General features: G+C 33.0%; 1 protein-coding gene and 1 pseudogene across 1 annotated transcript; one reads left to right on the top strand and one right to left on the bottom strand.

The window, feature by feature from the left end:
• The first annotated feature begins 5,560 nt into the window (after positions 1–5,560).
• On the top strand, positions 5,561–10,319 carry LOC120117408 (annotated as a pseudogene).
• Positions 10,320–12,358: 2,039 nt separating this feature from the next.
• On the bottom strand, positions 12,359–13,150 carry LOC120117470 (protein LURP-one-related 4-like). Its single transcript, XM_039137749.1, has 3 exons — positions 12,914–13,150; positions 12,587–12,805; positions 12,359–12,493 (listed from the first exon to the last, which is right to left on the bottom strand). The coding sequence occupies exons 1-3, from the start codon at positions 13,148–13,150 to the stop codon at positions 12,359–12,361; spliced, it is 591 nt and encodes a 196-aa protein (XP_038993680.1).
• Between the last annotated feature and the right edge of the window lie 941 nt (positions 13,151–14,091).

The following is a 14,091-nucleotide window of genomic DNA, read 5'->3' as shown; positions in this document are numbered from 1 at the left end:
AAGAAATCGCTCCAAAACAGGGGGTTCAAGGAACAAGAGCAAACCAGAAAAAGGGCAGAATCCACTACAGTCATCAACCATAGCAAGCAAAAAATACAGCAAAAGGGGGTATCCATTTCGAGCAGAGGGCTCGATCAAAAAACTCGGGGGGAATCAAAGCAAAAAGAAACGAACCATAGCAAACAAAGAACCAGAGACCACGAAACAAAAAATAGCAAACACATCAAAGCCATTATCAACCAGAGAACCACGAAACATCAAAAAAAGGAGAGAACCCAAAAACCCTTACCTTCCGGAGTTGAAGAGGAGAACTTTCACCGTCGCTTGAAAACTGAACCCTGTTGAGTCACCGAGGGTAAGCCGTCGCTTCCTCTTTGTTCTGTTGTTTGTTTTCGTGTGGGTTTGAGCGGGGAATGAGGGTCACGACGGCTGAAGGGTTCTATTCGTGGATTTAGAGAGTTGGTTTTAGATCTAGGGCTAGGTTGTTATTTTAGAGGAGGGTTTCGTTTGAGTTTGAGAGGGAGGCTGTTGAGGAGGAGAGAATGAGAGAATTGTAAAAGAAGAGAGAATGGCGTAGAAGATTGGGGAGAGGGTTCTGAGTGGAGAACGGCGCCTTGAGTGTTGAGAGAGTGAGAAATACGCTTAAAGTTAGGGTTTAGTTTTACCCTATGTATCTTATATTAGTTTAGCTAAACGGCGTCGTGTAGGACCCGAGCCTGTGGTGGTTCAATGCGTAAAGGCTCCCTCAAATTTGAAGGTGTTGTGATTTGGTCCTTGCTTCGAGTTTCTGTGATTTTTCAAAATGGATCTTAATTTCAGGCGCATTTCATTTCAGTCCCCTTTGTTATTTATGTTGTTTCAAGTATTTGATCTCCAAAGATTGCATGTTTATATTTCTGTTTATTTATTTTACCAGAATTTGATTTTAGTACTAAATAGTAATGTATTTAGCTTTTGTTTTTTTTTATATTTGACTTGTAGTTTCTGCATGTTATGTTTTAGTCCCTAATTACAGTTATTTCGAATTTTCATTCTTTTTGCACCATTTAGATTTTAGTTTTGTTTCCGTTTGGTCCATAAATTGAGGTTCTTATTTATTTGATTTTGTCTCTCTAGTTTGTATGTGTTTAATTTCAGTCCCAAGTGTTAGTATATTTACTCTTTTCTGTTTTAAATATTTGACCCTCGTGTTCTGCATGTTGCATTTTAGTCCTGAGTGGTAATATACTTAGTTGTTGTTTTCTTAGACTTTTGACTTTCATTGTTTTGCATGCTACGTTTTAGTCCTTAAATCAATGTCTTTGTCTTCCTAATTTCACTCCCATATTTATGCGCATTTTAACTTAGTCCTAAAATCAATGTTTTTGTATTTCTGATTTGTTTTCCATGTTTTATGCGTATTTAATTTCAGTCCCAAAAGTTGTGTCATTTAGTTCTTGTTATTTTAGGCATTTTGCTTTTATATTTTGCATGTTTCGTTTTAATCCCTAGGCCGAATTTTTCATGTTAGTAATTTGTTCCTTTATTTTATACGAATTTAATTTCAGTCCTACTTATGTTTAGGAATTTATTTCAATTTCAGTACATGGAATGTTATGGTTTATATCTTAGAACTCAATTTGTGCTCAATTTATGATTTTAACTTTAGAGTTTATTGCTCATTCCTCTTCAGTTCTTATGTTTGTTTGTCATGACATTTTATTTATTTGTGTGTTCATCTAGATATAAGTTTTCTTAGAATCATTAATTTTTGTTGATATCCTCACGTGCATAAGTCGACTCCTAATCACATAATCATATTAAGGGTAATATTCTTTTAATTTTAAATTGTCAGAATGACTTCTCTTAACTTACTAGAGAGTTGTTTTGATGATTTTAAATTAAAAGTGTATCCGTCAGTAACACCCAAATAAATTTGGATTAATCACTTTAAAATTTGGGAATGAAAGAAAAAGAAATATTCGGCTATTTAAATTATTTGAGAAAAGATCGTTAGAACTCACCTAAAGATCTGGTCTCAATATTTGTAAATAATCGAATATTCTTTATCTTTCTAATGGCTTGGCAATTTTAATTTAGCCTATTTGGTTGCTTTTTTTTAATGTTATAAAATTTGCATTTATTATGGTTTTAAGGGATCATTAATCAAATTAAACTCGAACTCGTGAAATTCGTTGCAAAGACATTAATTAATCAACTAGGTACCGATTTAGGGCGTTGTGGGGGTGCTAATCCTTCCCCACACGTAATCGACTCCCGAACTCAGATTTTGGTAACGTAGACCGTGAATTTGTCGTTTTAATTAAAATTAATTTTTATTTAAAATGACAACGTTTTTGGGTGTCCAATCACACCCTAATCAAAGATTGGTGGCGACTCCTCGAACAATACGTTTTAATCATTAAGGAATTTCCAAATTTTCGAAACGAGAGGTTTTCTAAAATCACATTGTTTTTAATTAAAATTCAATCCTAAAGAGAATAATTAAAAATGATGTGGTTTTCTAAATCTCAATCCGCGTAAAAATCGTTTCGACAAGGTGAACAAACGAATTAATTTTATGGGTATTGAATTATTAACATAAGTTTCCTGGTTATGTTGTTGATAGTCTCTCTTTAAAGCCATCTCTCGCCATTTTTCAAATGAAAATAAGCAAAAGATTTCACCCAACAAATGATTCTCAAACACGATCATTTTCTTTCTCTGTCTCCGTCCCACCTAACATGTAAATCAACCAAACGGCAGGGACATCTATATCTATACAGAAGTTGCTACGGTGGTCGGTGCCGCTACCCAGAGGCAAATAATTTAAGCAACGTCACTAAACAATAAAACAAACCAATGACTATTTCATAATTATTTCGAGTTTGGAGGTTAAATTTCAAACTCAATTTTTTGGAGGGTGTCAATTCCTCGAAAGGATATCGATACATTTCCATAATTGACTTAATATAAAAATAAGTGTTCAAATTATATCTAAAGTTAACTTTAGGTGCCTAAAGAATTTTTTGTTAAAAATATATGCTTAATGTTTCCAATGTTACACTTTTAGGTTTATGATCGTTAATACCACTAAATTTAACTGTTGAGCGACATGTGTCAACCATATAAATTTTCAAATTTTTTTAAGTAAAATTTCAAAAAAATTATAAGTCTAACACATTTCACTTAACGGTCAAATTTAATGACAGACACTTAAAAGTGTAATGTTAGACACCTCTCTTTAACGAAAAATTCTTTAGAAATCTAAAATTAACTTTGAGTATAATTTAAAAACTTACTTTTGCATTAAGTCTTCACAGTTTTAGTATTTTAAAATTTCTTCATAAAATTAATATACTTCAAGTACAATATCGATATTTGGTCGTAGACAACGTATCAGAAGCATAATATCAATACATATCTAAATTTAAATTTTTTAAATTTTATTTTTATTCGATAATATCAATACTTTCTATTGAGTATCAAAATTTTATGTCTAGAAAATAAAAGCAGACATTGTTCAATCAAATAACAAAATTTTAAACGTTTGATAGTACTTTCACTTAATACCAAAACATCATCAAACATTTCTAATATGGATATTGGCTTGCAAGGAGGGCCGAAGTTATGCTTCGTTTCGAGGTACTGTCTTCCTATTTTTATTATTTAAAAATATACATAAATAAATATTAAATCAGACATTATAATTTTAATTATCTCTTTATTTTTATAATTAATTATATTTTATTTTTTATGACTAATTATATTTGACCCCTTAAATTAACATCCTGATTTGGTTCCTATTTATACAAACACTTATCATAATTCATCAAATGATCGATATCTATCAATAAGGTCTATCATGAACTAGCATGCTTAATCTTATCTATCTAGTTACTATTATATGACCAATTTTATTTCAAGCATGCTGTGTTAATTGTGACTCACTCAATTATATATAATAATGTACACATAATTTAACACTTTTTATTCGAATAAATCATTTTATCAAATAGAAAATGTCACATTTGATATTTGATAAATATTTGTTAAAATAATCGTATAAAATAAAGTTTTCAAATGTTTAAAGATTAAATTGTAATTAATTTAAAACATAAGGAATAATTATGATTTTTTTTAAACAAAATCTTGAATATCTAAAATAGATTTAATTATAGGAGATTAAGTAAATATAAAAAGCAGATATTATATGAGAAAAAAAGGTAGAAAGATTGTTTAACTCTTGAATTTTATATTGATAAAAAAATAAATAACAACATTATAATTATGCTTATATAAACTAACACTAATCACTTTTTAATTTATAGAATTAATTTATTATTTTGATTTCTATAATTTTTTTAATTATTTTAAAAAGAAATACACATATTAAAAGACGACTTTTTATTATCGTTCTCTACGTGTTTTGATTTTAGTGAAGGTATGATGAGTTGGAAGTGTTTTTCTTTACTACTAGGGCTGTAAATGAGACGAGACAGATCGTGAACTATTCGAGATCGATTCGGTCAAAGTTCGATAAATACTTATGGATTCGACTCGAACTCGAGCTCGACTCGAATTCTTAACAAGCCAAAACGAGCTACTTGATACTCGACTCGAAAAGCTCGTGAGCAGCTCAAAAATATAATATATTAAGAATTTATTTTTTTAAATAAATTATTAATAATATTAATATTTATGTGTTGATATTTTTTTAAAATACAATAAGGATTTCATGTGTTTAAGATTTAGGTTCGAGTTTTAGTTTGAGGATTTAATCTTATTAAGTTTAAGAATTTTTTTTTTCATTTCGAGCCTTTTCGAGCTTTTTTCAGAGTTTTCGAATCAAGTCGAGCTCAACAATACTCAAACTCGACTCGACTCGACTCGACTCGACTCGTTTACACCCCTATTTACTACCACGTAAGTCAAAGTCGCTTCTATATAAGAGTGTCCTTGATAAAGTGTACTTATTTAACAACGCTTTTACCTTATTATTTTAGTAAAAAAATTAAATATATATTATTTTGATAAAATTATTGAGAAAATATTGACCATCAACTAAAAGTGAAAATTTTGTCAAACATAATACGACAAGGGATATTTATGTAAAATTAAAGCTGTATTTACTCAATCAATGATATTTAAAATAAATAATTAAAATCTTCTAATTAATATATTATTTTAGAGTATAATTTATTTTCGGCCCTATCCGACTCCTAAATAAGAATTTTATTAAAAAAAACGTATTTACTCTCTGTTCCATCGACTTCATACATAATCATTTTAATTAATATTTGATTAAAATAATTGAACACGAAGAAGCTTCTCTGTCAATTTTGAATTTTGATATATTTATTCATTTTTAAATGCGTTATCGCTTTCCACGAGAGACTGTTACAAATTGAAACCAGACAGCTGATGCTCTCTTTCAATGTTTTATTGTTTCTGATTTCTTGACTCGGTTGCACTCATATTGAACCAGCTCGCTTCTGTTTAGTTGAAATCTACGTGGAGATGGTGCAGTAGGATCTGCTTTCCAGCGAGTGTTTGCATTTTGATCAAGCGATTAAATGGCGGCTTTCGGGCTATAGTTTCCGGAGCTCCGGTCGCATTCCGGGATTTCCGGCGGAGTTTCGGTGGAGATGTTTAAGTCGGTGAGATGGAGGGGCGACAAGGACAGGATCAAAGCTGTCTTCAAGTTGCAGTTCCATGCTACTCAAGTATTCTCATTCTTTCACATCCTTCTTTACTTATTTTTAGAAATTCCTATTAATTGATTACTTCCTTCGGTTTTATTTACTTTATGTCTTTGTTGGCTTCATTGCTCGGAAAACGTTGCTGAAACAGATTTTCTTTTAATTTCCTTTGAAGCTACTTGAGCTATTTTGCTTGATTAAATTATTTTCAGAACAGCTGTTAATTATCAATAGTTTTTATTATTTATTTTTATAATGTGATTCAATAATTTGAGAAATGTTGAAATGTTAACCATTCTATATGTAATTTAGGTGACGGAGACGAAATTGCAAGCATTGATTATATCAGTGATTCCTGACGATGGGGGAAAACTGATAAGAACATTAGAAAAGGCGACGGTTCATGACGGAAACTGTCGGTGGGAGAATCCAGTTTACGAGACAGTTAAATTTGTTAGGGAGCCAAAAACTGGGAAGATCAATGAAAGAATCTATCATTTTGTATTATCAACCGTAAGATATATATTTTTTATGGAAAGTTTTGTGTGTTTTTATGTCTTCAATTTTCCCTTTTCTTTTTTATGTTTTTGTTTATATGTTTGTTTTAGGGTTTGGGAAAAGTTTTGGTTGGAGAAGTTTCAATTGATTTTGCTGCTTATGCTGAGGCCATTAAAATTTCCACCATTTCTCTTCCGTAAAAGAATTCAAACTCTAAAGCAATTTTGCATGTTAGTTACTCACTCTTACTCTATCTGTTCTCTCTCATACTTTTAAGCAATTTTGATGTTTAAAAATGAATTCAAGCTGTTGGTATTGAACAGATCTCAATACAGAGGCTGCATGAAAATGATGATCAAAGGTAAAGACTTATCACTTTTTTAACTGAATTTATATAGATATTGGAGGTTGTTTCTGGAATTTAAGAGTGTTTATATGTGAGCCTGACTTTGCTTGATAGCTTTTGCAGAGAGGTGGAAGAAACAGAAGATGCATGTTTTAAATTGCAAGATAGGAGTTTGAAGGCCCACTTGAGCGATGGTGATGCTGATGAAAGCATCAAGAAGGATCCCATTGAAGTAAGGCTCCCATCGGATTTTTAACTGAAACCTTTCATTTCTGATTTTTCTTATTGTTGTTGTTAATCCAGGTTATTATTTTCTCCTCTAATTTTCATCTCTTAATATCTGCTTAAAGTAGAGTGAGGAAGATGGATTTGCATGTTGTACTTATTTGTTTGTAAATATCTCATTGACAGGACACGTCTTTCAGTAAAACCACCCACAATATTGACTTGTGTGGGAACAATAGAGGATCCAATGGATCTGATATTACCATTTCAAGTTCTAATAGTAGCTCTGGACTTGATACTCCACGAGAACTTGGAATGAGAAATGACGATATCAAGCATGAGTGGTGCGCAGGATCTGATCATGGAATGAGTACTGATGACTTCGACAGTTCTCAGGACACATTCCCACTAGAGAACTCCCAACAAGGTTCACATAATGAGATTGAAAGGCTCAAGAATGAGCTCATTGTTTTGTCCAGGCAAGTGGATGTGTCAGATTTGGAATTACAGACTCTCCGGAAGCAAATAGTAAAGGAGAGCAAAAGGGGGCAGGATCTCTCACGTGAAGTTGTTAATTTGAAAGAAGAAAGAGATGCACTCAAATTAGAGTGTAATAAACTGAAGGCGTCTCAGAAGGAAAAGGACGATGCTAGTGTAAAAGGCAGGCTTGAGAGCGGGGATCCCTGGGTTCTAGTTCAAGAAATCAAAGAAGAGCTGAAATATGAGAAGGACCTGAATTCCAATCTACGGTTACAACTGCAGAAGACTCAGGAATCAAACGCTGAGTTACTCCTTGCTGTGCAAGATCTAGAAGAAGTGTTGGATGCAAAGAACGTGAAGATACCCAACCCTCCCAACAAATCAAGGTCCCATGGCAGTGCTAAAGAATTGAGAGGAACATCTCAAGAAGTGACACGTACGAGGATGAAGATCAGAGGGCATTGGAACATCTTGTTCATGAATACAGAGGCACCAAGGAAACCTCTCTCCTGGAACAAAAGCTCAAGAACCTCTATAGTGAGTTGGAGATCTGCAAGAGAGATAAAGATGAGCTCGAGGCACAAATGGAGCAGCTGGCACTTGACTATGAGATACTGAAGCAGGAAAATCATGTCATCTCATACAAATTAGAGCAAACCCGGCTACGAGAACAATTGAGGATACACTATGAGTGCCCGTCTTCTTCTGCCAGCTTAAATGAACTTGAGAACCAAATTGAGTGTCTGCAAAGCGAGCTCAGCAAGCAATCAAAAGAATTCTCTGACTCTTTGGCCACCATAAATGAACTAGAAACCCATGTTAGAAGCTTGGAGGAAGTGTTAGAAAAACAGGCACAAATATTTGAAAGGGATCTTGAATCTATCACACAAAGCAAAGTTGAGCAGGAGCAAAGAACTATTAGAGCTGAGGAGGCCCTGCGAACAACAAGATTGAAGAACGCAAAAACAGCTGAAAGGCTACAGGAGGAATTTCAAAGGCTTTCCATGCAGATGGCCTCAACATTTGATGCAAAGGAGAAGGTAGCTACAAGTGCTCTAGCCGAAGCTAGTGCACTACGCTTGCAGAAAAATCAGCTGGAAGAAATGCTCAAGAAAGCCAATGAAGAGCTTGAATCAGTTTGGGAGGATTATGAAGGGAAACTCTCTAACCTCTCTGATCTAGTAAAGTTAAACTCAAATCAGATAGCACAGATGTTGGAGGAAATTGATGATAAATCTAAGCAGCTTGAAGATCAAAAGAAGCTTGAGGGAGAAGTTAGTGGGGCTTTTTCAGAGGAGATCTGCACCCTGAAAACTGAGATTGACAAGCTGACTACTGAAAAGAACCACCTATGTGAACAAGCTGAACATGCAGAAAGCTTGAGACTTGAGTTGGAACACACAAAAGCACTTGTCAAAGGTACTGAAGTGCAGATGCAAAGAGGAAATTTAGAAAGAAATAATCTGGTGAGTGCAATTGCTTTGATGAAAAAGGAAGCAACTGAGTCGCAGGAGAAATTGCAAAGAATGAGGTATTTGAAGGATGAGAAAGAAGCGGCAATTGAATCCTTACAGTCCGAGCTGGACACCCTGAAAGGTCAATGCGATAAATTGAAACATTCACTGTTGGAGGATGAAATAGAGAAAGAAGAACTCAGGAAGCAAGTAGTTCAATTGAAGACTGACCTTAAGAAGAAGGAAGATGCATTTACTGGCATGGAAAAGAAGTTGAAAGGGAGCAATGGGAGAGGAATCGTTTCTGATGGAACAACAACACCGTTAAGAAACAATAAATCTGCTGCAGTTCCTTGCAGTTCTAAAGAGGTTGCAAGCCTGAGGGAGACAATGAAGTTGCTCGAGGTAACTTTAAACATCCAAGTTTTTTATAAACTAAAGTTTGTCTTTGAATCTGTTTTCTACAAATAGTTTGCAAGTACAGCATGTGTTTTCTAGAAACAGCAATATGGGGGAGTCATTATCAAGCAGCAACTTGTATCATAATATACTCCTCTGTCCTTGCTGGTGGAGATTATGGAAAAGGAAAATTATTCTCGATTTTTTCCTTCTAATGGCAGGGACAAATAAAGATAAAGGAAGCTGATTTGGAAACATCCACAAATGTGTTTTTGGAAAATGAAAAGGATCTCCGGAAGAAAATTGATGAGTTAGAAAACAGAGTAGAACTCAATGAGCAGCGCAGTGGTTTCTGCAATTACCAACTTCAAAAGGTGAGAACCATACACACACATATATATATCGATAAAACTTTGATTTATGGGAAACTCTGTAATATTAGGTTGTCATTATCGAATTTATGCTTTAAGAGGTTTCAATTTTCAGCATTCTTCGTGTTATCAAGAACTAATGATCTTTCTATACTATTGATTTACGACATACTCTGGCCAAAATGGCTCAATGGATTGCTCTTTTACCTAACAACAGATTAGTTTTATTTGAAGCTACATTTTTATTCTAATCATTAATACCATCCTATCACATCTATGTTTCTTTCTTTGACTTGTAATATCTGAAAGATGAATAAAAATTTGCAGGTATTTAAAGATAGTATGGAGGTTACATCAAATGGGACATCATGCATATCAAAAGAAAATGGAAATGCAGTGCCTTTCATGAAAGGGTAAGACTTTTACCGATAATATAGTAGGAAGATTGTTGAAGAAACCAAAAAACCTAGAAACAAATAATTACTTTTATTGATTTCTTATACACAGAACTGATGACAACTTGTTAGCGAAAGAACAGACAGCCTCTATTATCGATAAAGACGGCAATCAGGATGAATGGAGAGATGAACTAGCATCATTGAAGGAAAGAAACAAATCTATGGAAAATGAATTGAAGGATATGCAAGAACGATATTCTGAGATAAGCCTAAAATTCGCAGAGGTAGAAGGCGAACGACAAAAGCTTGTGATGACTGTCCGGAACCTCATGAATGCCAAGAAAAGCTGAAGGTAATGAATTTTTCTACGTATACATGAACAAAATGTATAGTTGAGGTAGCGGCTGGTGATTCCATTGGGAAAATTTAGGTGTCGAGGTTCATTTTTAGAGTGAATAAAATTTTAAATTTTTTATAAGAATTCCCTTCACCTCTATGGCGTTCGGATTTAAAGGTGATTGAGAGTGACTGTTGTAAGTCTAACATAGATACATTCATTTTTTTATACAAGTTTTACATGTGTCTGAGAGATTATATCCCCATAGTTCCCGTATGAAGCAAACATGAAACAAAGCCTGCAGAGCATGTAATGGTTTTCCAATGTAGGTAAGTGTCTACTATTATTATTATTTTTATTATTGTTGTTGTTGTAATTCCCTCGTTGATGTATGGTGATGTTTTCAAATAATATAATGATTTTGTCCTTTTGACGAAAGTATAGACATAAGCTCATGTTATGTCATGAATATTTGTATATATGAATGTCTATTATAATTAGAATACTCTGTATTAAATACAATTTTGATATACTTTATCATTAGGACTTTGGTATCCATTAGGATTAAAGTTCTATATGATATCTACCCTTATGTAATTATGTCTATAATTACAGAGTTTAGAGAAAATATTGTATACAATTCATATTGAGAAAATAATAAACATTTCTCTTATTATTCTTACATCTCTTATTGTTTGTGTTCTTATTGCTTCTTCTTTTTATTTTATAACACAATATTAGCATGACTTGCTTAGAATCAATAATTTATTACATCAAAGAATTGATTCGTCATCTACGACTCTTCATTCAAGATCTTAGCTGGACATTACCTTATTGATTGAGATATGAGAGTCGTTTGAGATTTTAGGATCATATTTTAACATATTTTAGTCAGCATGTTAACATCCAGCTCAAACTATCATCATTTTCTTAACATAAAATGATGAGTTTGGAACATACGAATAGTCAGACGATTTTAACTTTAAGATGTATATACCTTAAAAAAAATGGAAGAATGTTGAAAGTGAAGTCAACTCAATACATATGCAGTAATACATCCGATATAGAACTAGAAACGAAAAGTCTTTATCATATTATATAAAACAATTATGATAAAGTACACAAATAGCCTCCCGAATATAGAGTGTTGCTTTATTGAGTCTTATGAAAAGTTACAAAAAAATCATTTGACTATATGACGTTGCTTTGTTCAGTCCCCCGACTATTAAAAGTTATAAAATGCTCACCCGACTATTCATATGTTCCAAACTCATCCTTTTTCAGTAAAAAAAAATTGACAATAGTCTGAGTTTGATGTTAACACGTTGATTGAGATATGATAGTCGTTTGAGATTCTAGGATCAGATTTTAACATATCTTAGTGACCAGGTTAACGTCCACCTTAGACTACCGTAACTTTTTTTAATGAAAAATGACGAGTTTGGAACATATAAATAGTTGGATGACCATTTTATAACTTTCAATAGTCGGGGGACTCAACAAAGCGACGCCCTATATTCAAAAGACTATTTTGTAACTTTTAATAGTTAGAGGACTCAATAAAACAATACTCTATAATCGAGGGACCATTTCTGTACTTTACCCAAACAATTAATGGTTTTGGCCATCCAAAACTTTTGCATTTCTATAAGGCTGTTTTCATGTTGTCAGACCAAGCGATTTCGCCAGCAAATCGTGCCGATTCTTTGTCAAGGAATCTGATACACAACATTTAATAATATACACATCCATAGGGGTTATGCTTTTCATGATAAAACATATATCAATTATATATGAGGTTGGTCACAGTGATTGTGCTCATCACGTATTGTTCAATTCTTGCAATCTCTTTTTATTGCATCAACAATTGATTTACTCTTCAAGATCGTCAGAGATTTTGTGTTATATATTGTTCATAATAACCACAAAGATTTCACAAATCAAAGTAAGAAGAAATATCTTTTTTTTAAAAATCAAATCAGATCATAAATCTGAATGCAAATCACGATCTAATATTTTATATTTTTTACTATACAATTCTCTTCCTAACTAGTTCTAGGTTTTTATTGTAAAATACAATAACAAATCCCACATCGGTTATTTTCCTATCATAAGGAAGTTCATATCCCGAAAGTAGAAATAATAAAATCTGAAATCAAAATCAATTATCTACAATCTCCTGTTGATCAATCCATAAACTGTAACAAGAGCAACGATCAGGGTTTGATCAATATAGGGTTCTATCTCCAGACTTAATACATCATCTCCCAATACCATTCCAGAAGACAATTGCTTCTGCTTCACCTGCAATGCCATGTTAAGTTACTTCAGTTCAACTTTTTTTTTTTTGTATATAATCATGGGAATTTATTGGTTTGTTGGACTCGGTCAAATTACCTCTGCCACGATATCTCCACCCGAGTTTACGATCTTAAATCCTTGTTTCTTGCGCCCTAAGCTAACCATGAAGTACTTGTTGAACCCCACTGTAACTTTACAAACTAAATCTCTCCGGAGAATTCTGCAGTATTGCTTGACTTGAAAGCTAGGGTTTTCCTTCTTTCTGCCAGTAAAGTTCCCTCTATATCCATCCCAACACCCAAGAATATGTAGTTTCTGCAAGAGAAAAAGGAGACAAAGATTCATTCATTAGCAGATAATCTTTCCAGATAATCAGTAATATAATCTCAAAGGTTTATGTAGTTGCATATGTAAAGTACGTACCTTTTTTAGAATTGTAAACAGGATTTGGCCGCTGAGGTCCATGAGGTGAACCTCACTGCTACCTCGGGTGTCGTAGTTTTCGACACGATACACGATATGGCCTTTCGAATCGAAGGCAGTGCAGCCATTGGTGTGGCATACAAGGGATTTCATCCATATGGTGAAAGTTTTCCTTCCTGCAGAGCTCATTCTGCAGGCATCGGAAACGTGTAGTTCAGCTGGATGAACCTTAGCCATATAAATTTTCAAACAAAGATGAGAAAGTTGAGCTGAGTTAAGCTTCACTATGAGAAAGGCCGCCACAGCTATATATATGCTCTTAGGGACTGAGTTGTAACTTCTATTTTGTGTATAAACAAACCAATGTGACAGTGGTGGACTCCTATAAAATAATTGGAATAACAAGTAGAAGAAAATTTCGAATTTCTCACTCAAATTTATATATATATATATATATATATATATATATACTTAACTCTTCATGAAGGATTGAATATAAAAAATGTCTTAAGCTAAAATTAAATAATCTTCTAAATCCTATTGTTTTATCAATGGTTAAAATTCTCATAGGCCCATATACTTTAATTAAATATAAAACTCAGTCTATTTACTAAAAAAATTGAATATGAAAATTTTATTTTTTAATTTAAAAGCTTTAATCCAATCATTGACGGTTTAATATTTGACTTCAATTTTTTTCCGGATAAAGTATACAAATGGTACCCCAGTTATAGGGTGTTGCTTTGTTGAGTCTCATGATTATTAAAAGTTACAAAATGCTTTTTCGACTATAAAATATTATTTTGTTGAGTTCCCCAACTATTAAAAGTTACAAAATGATCACCCAACTATTCATATGTTCCAGAATCATTCTTTTTCATTAAAAAATTGATGTCCATTTGAGTTGGACTTTAACCTATTGATTGAGATATGATAAAATCATATTTTAATGATATCTACTGACATCGTCGTTTCTTTCAAGCACTGACCCGCCAACATAATGTTTCAAGCACTGGCTCGACAACATAATGTAAACGAAGATTCTGGAATCATATTTTATCATATCCGAGTCAATGGGTTAACATCCATCTTAGACTGCCACTAATTTTTTAACCAAAAATGACGAGTTTAGAACATATAATCATGTTACTATTTTGTAACTTTTAATAATCATAAGA

This window comes from Hibiscus syriacus, unplaced genomic scaffold, assembly GCF_006381635.1.
Source record: "Hibiscus syriacus cultivar Baekdansim isolate YM2019G1 unplaced genomic scaffold, ASM638163v2 tig00110319_pilon, whole genome shotgun sequence".
NCBI classification, from domain to species: Eukaryota; Viridiplantae; Streptophyta; class Magnoliopsida; order Malvales; family Malvaceae; genus Hibiscus; species Hibiscus syriacus.
This window is presented reverse-complemented; position numbering and strand designations above follow the sequence as displayed.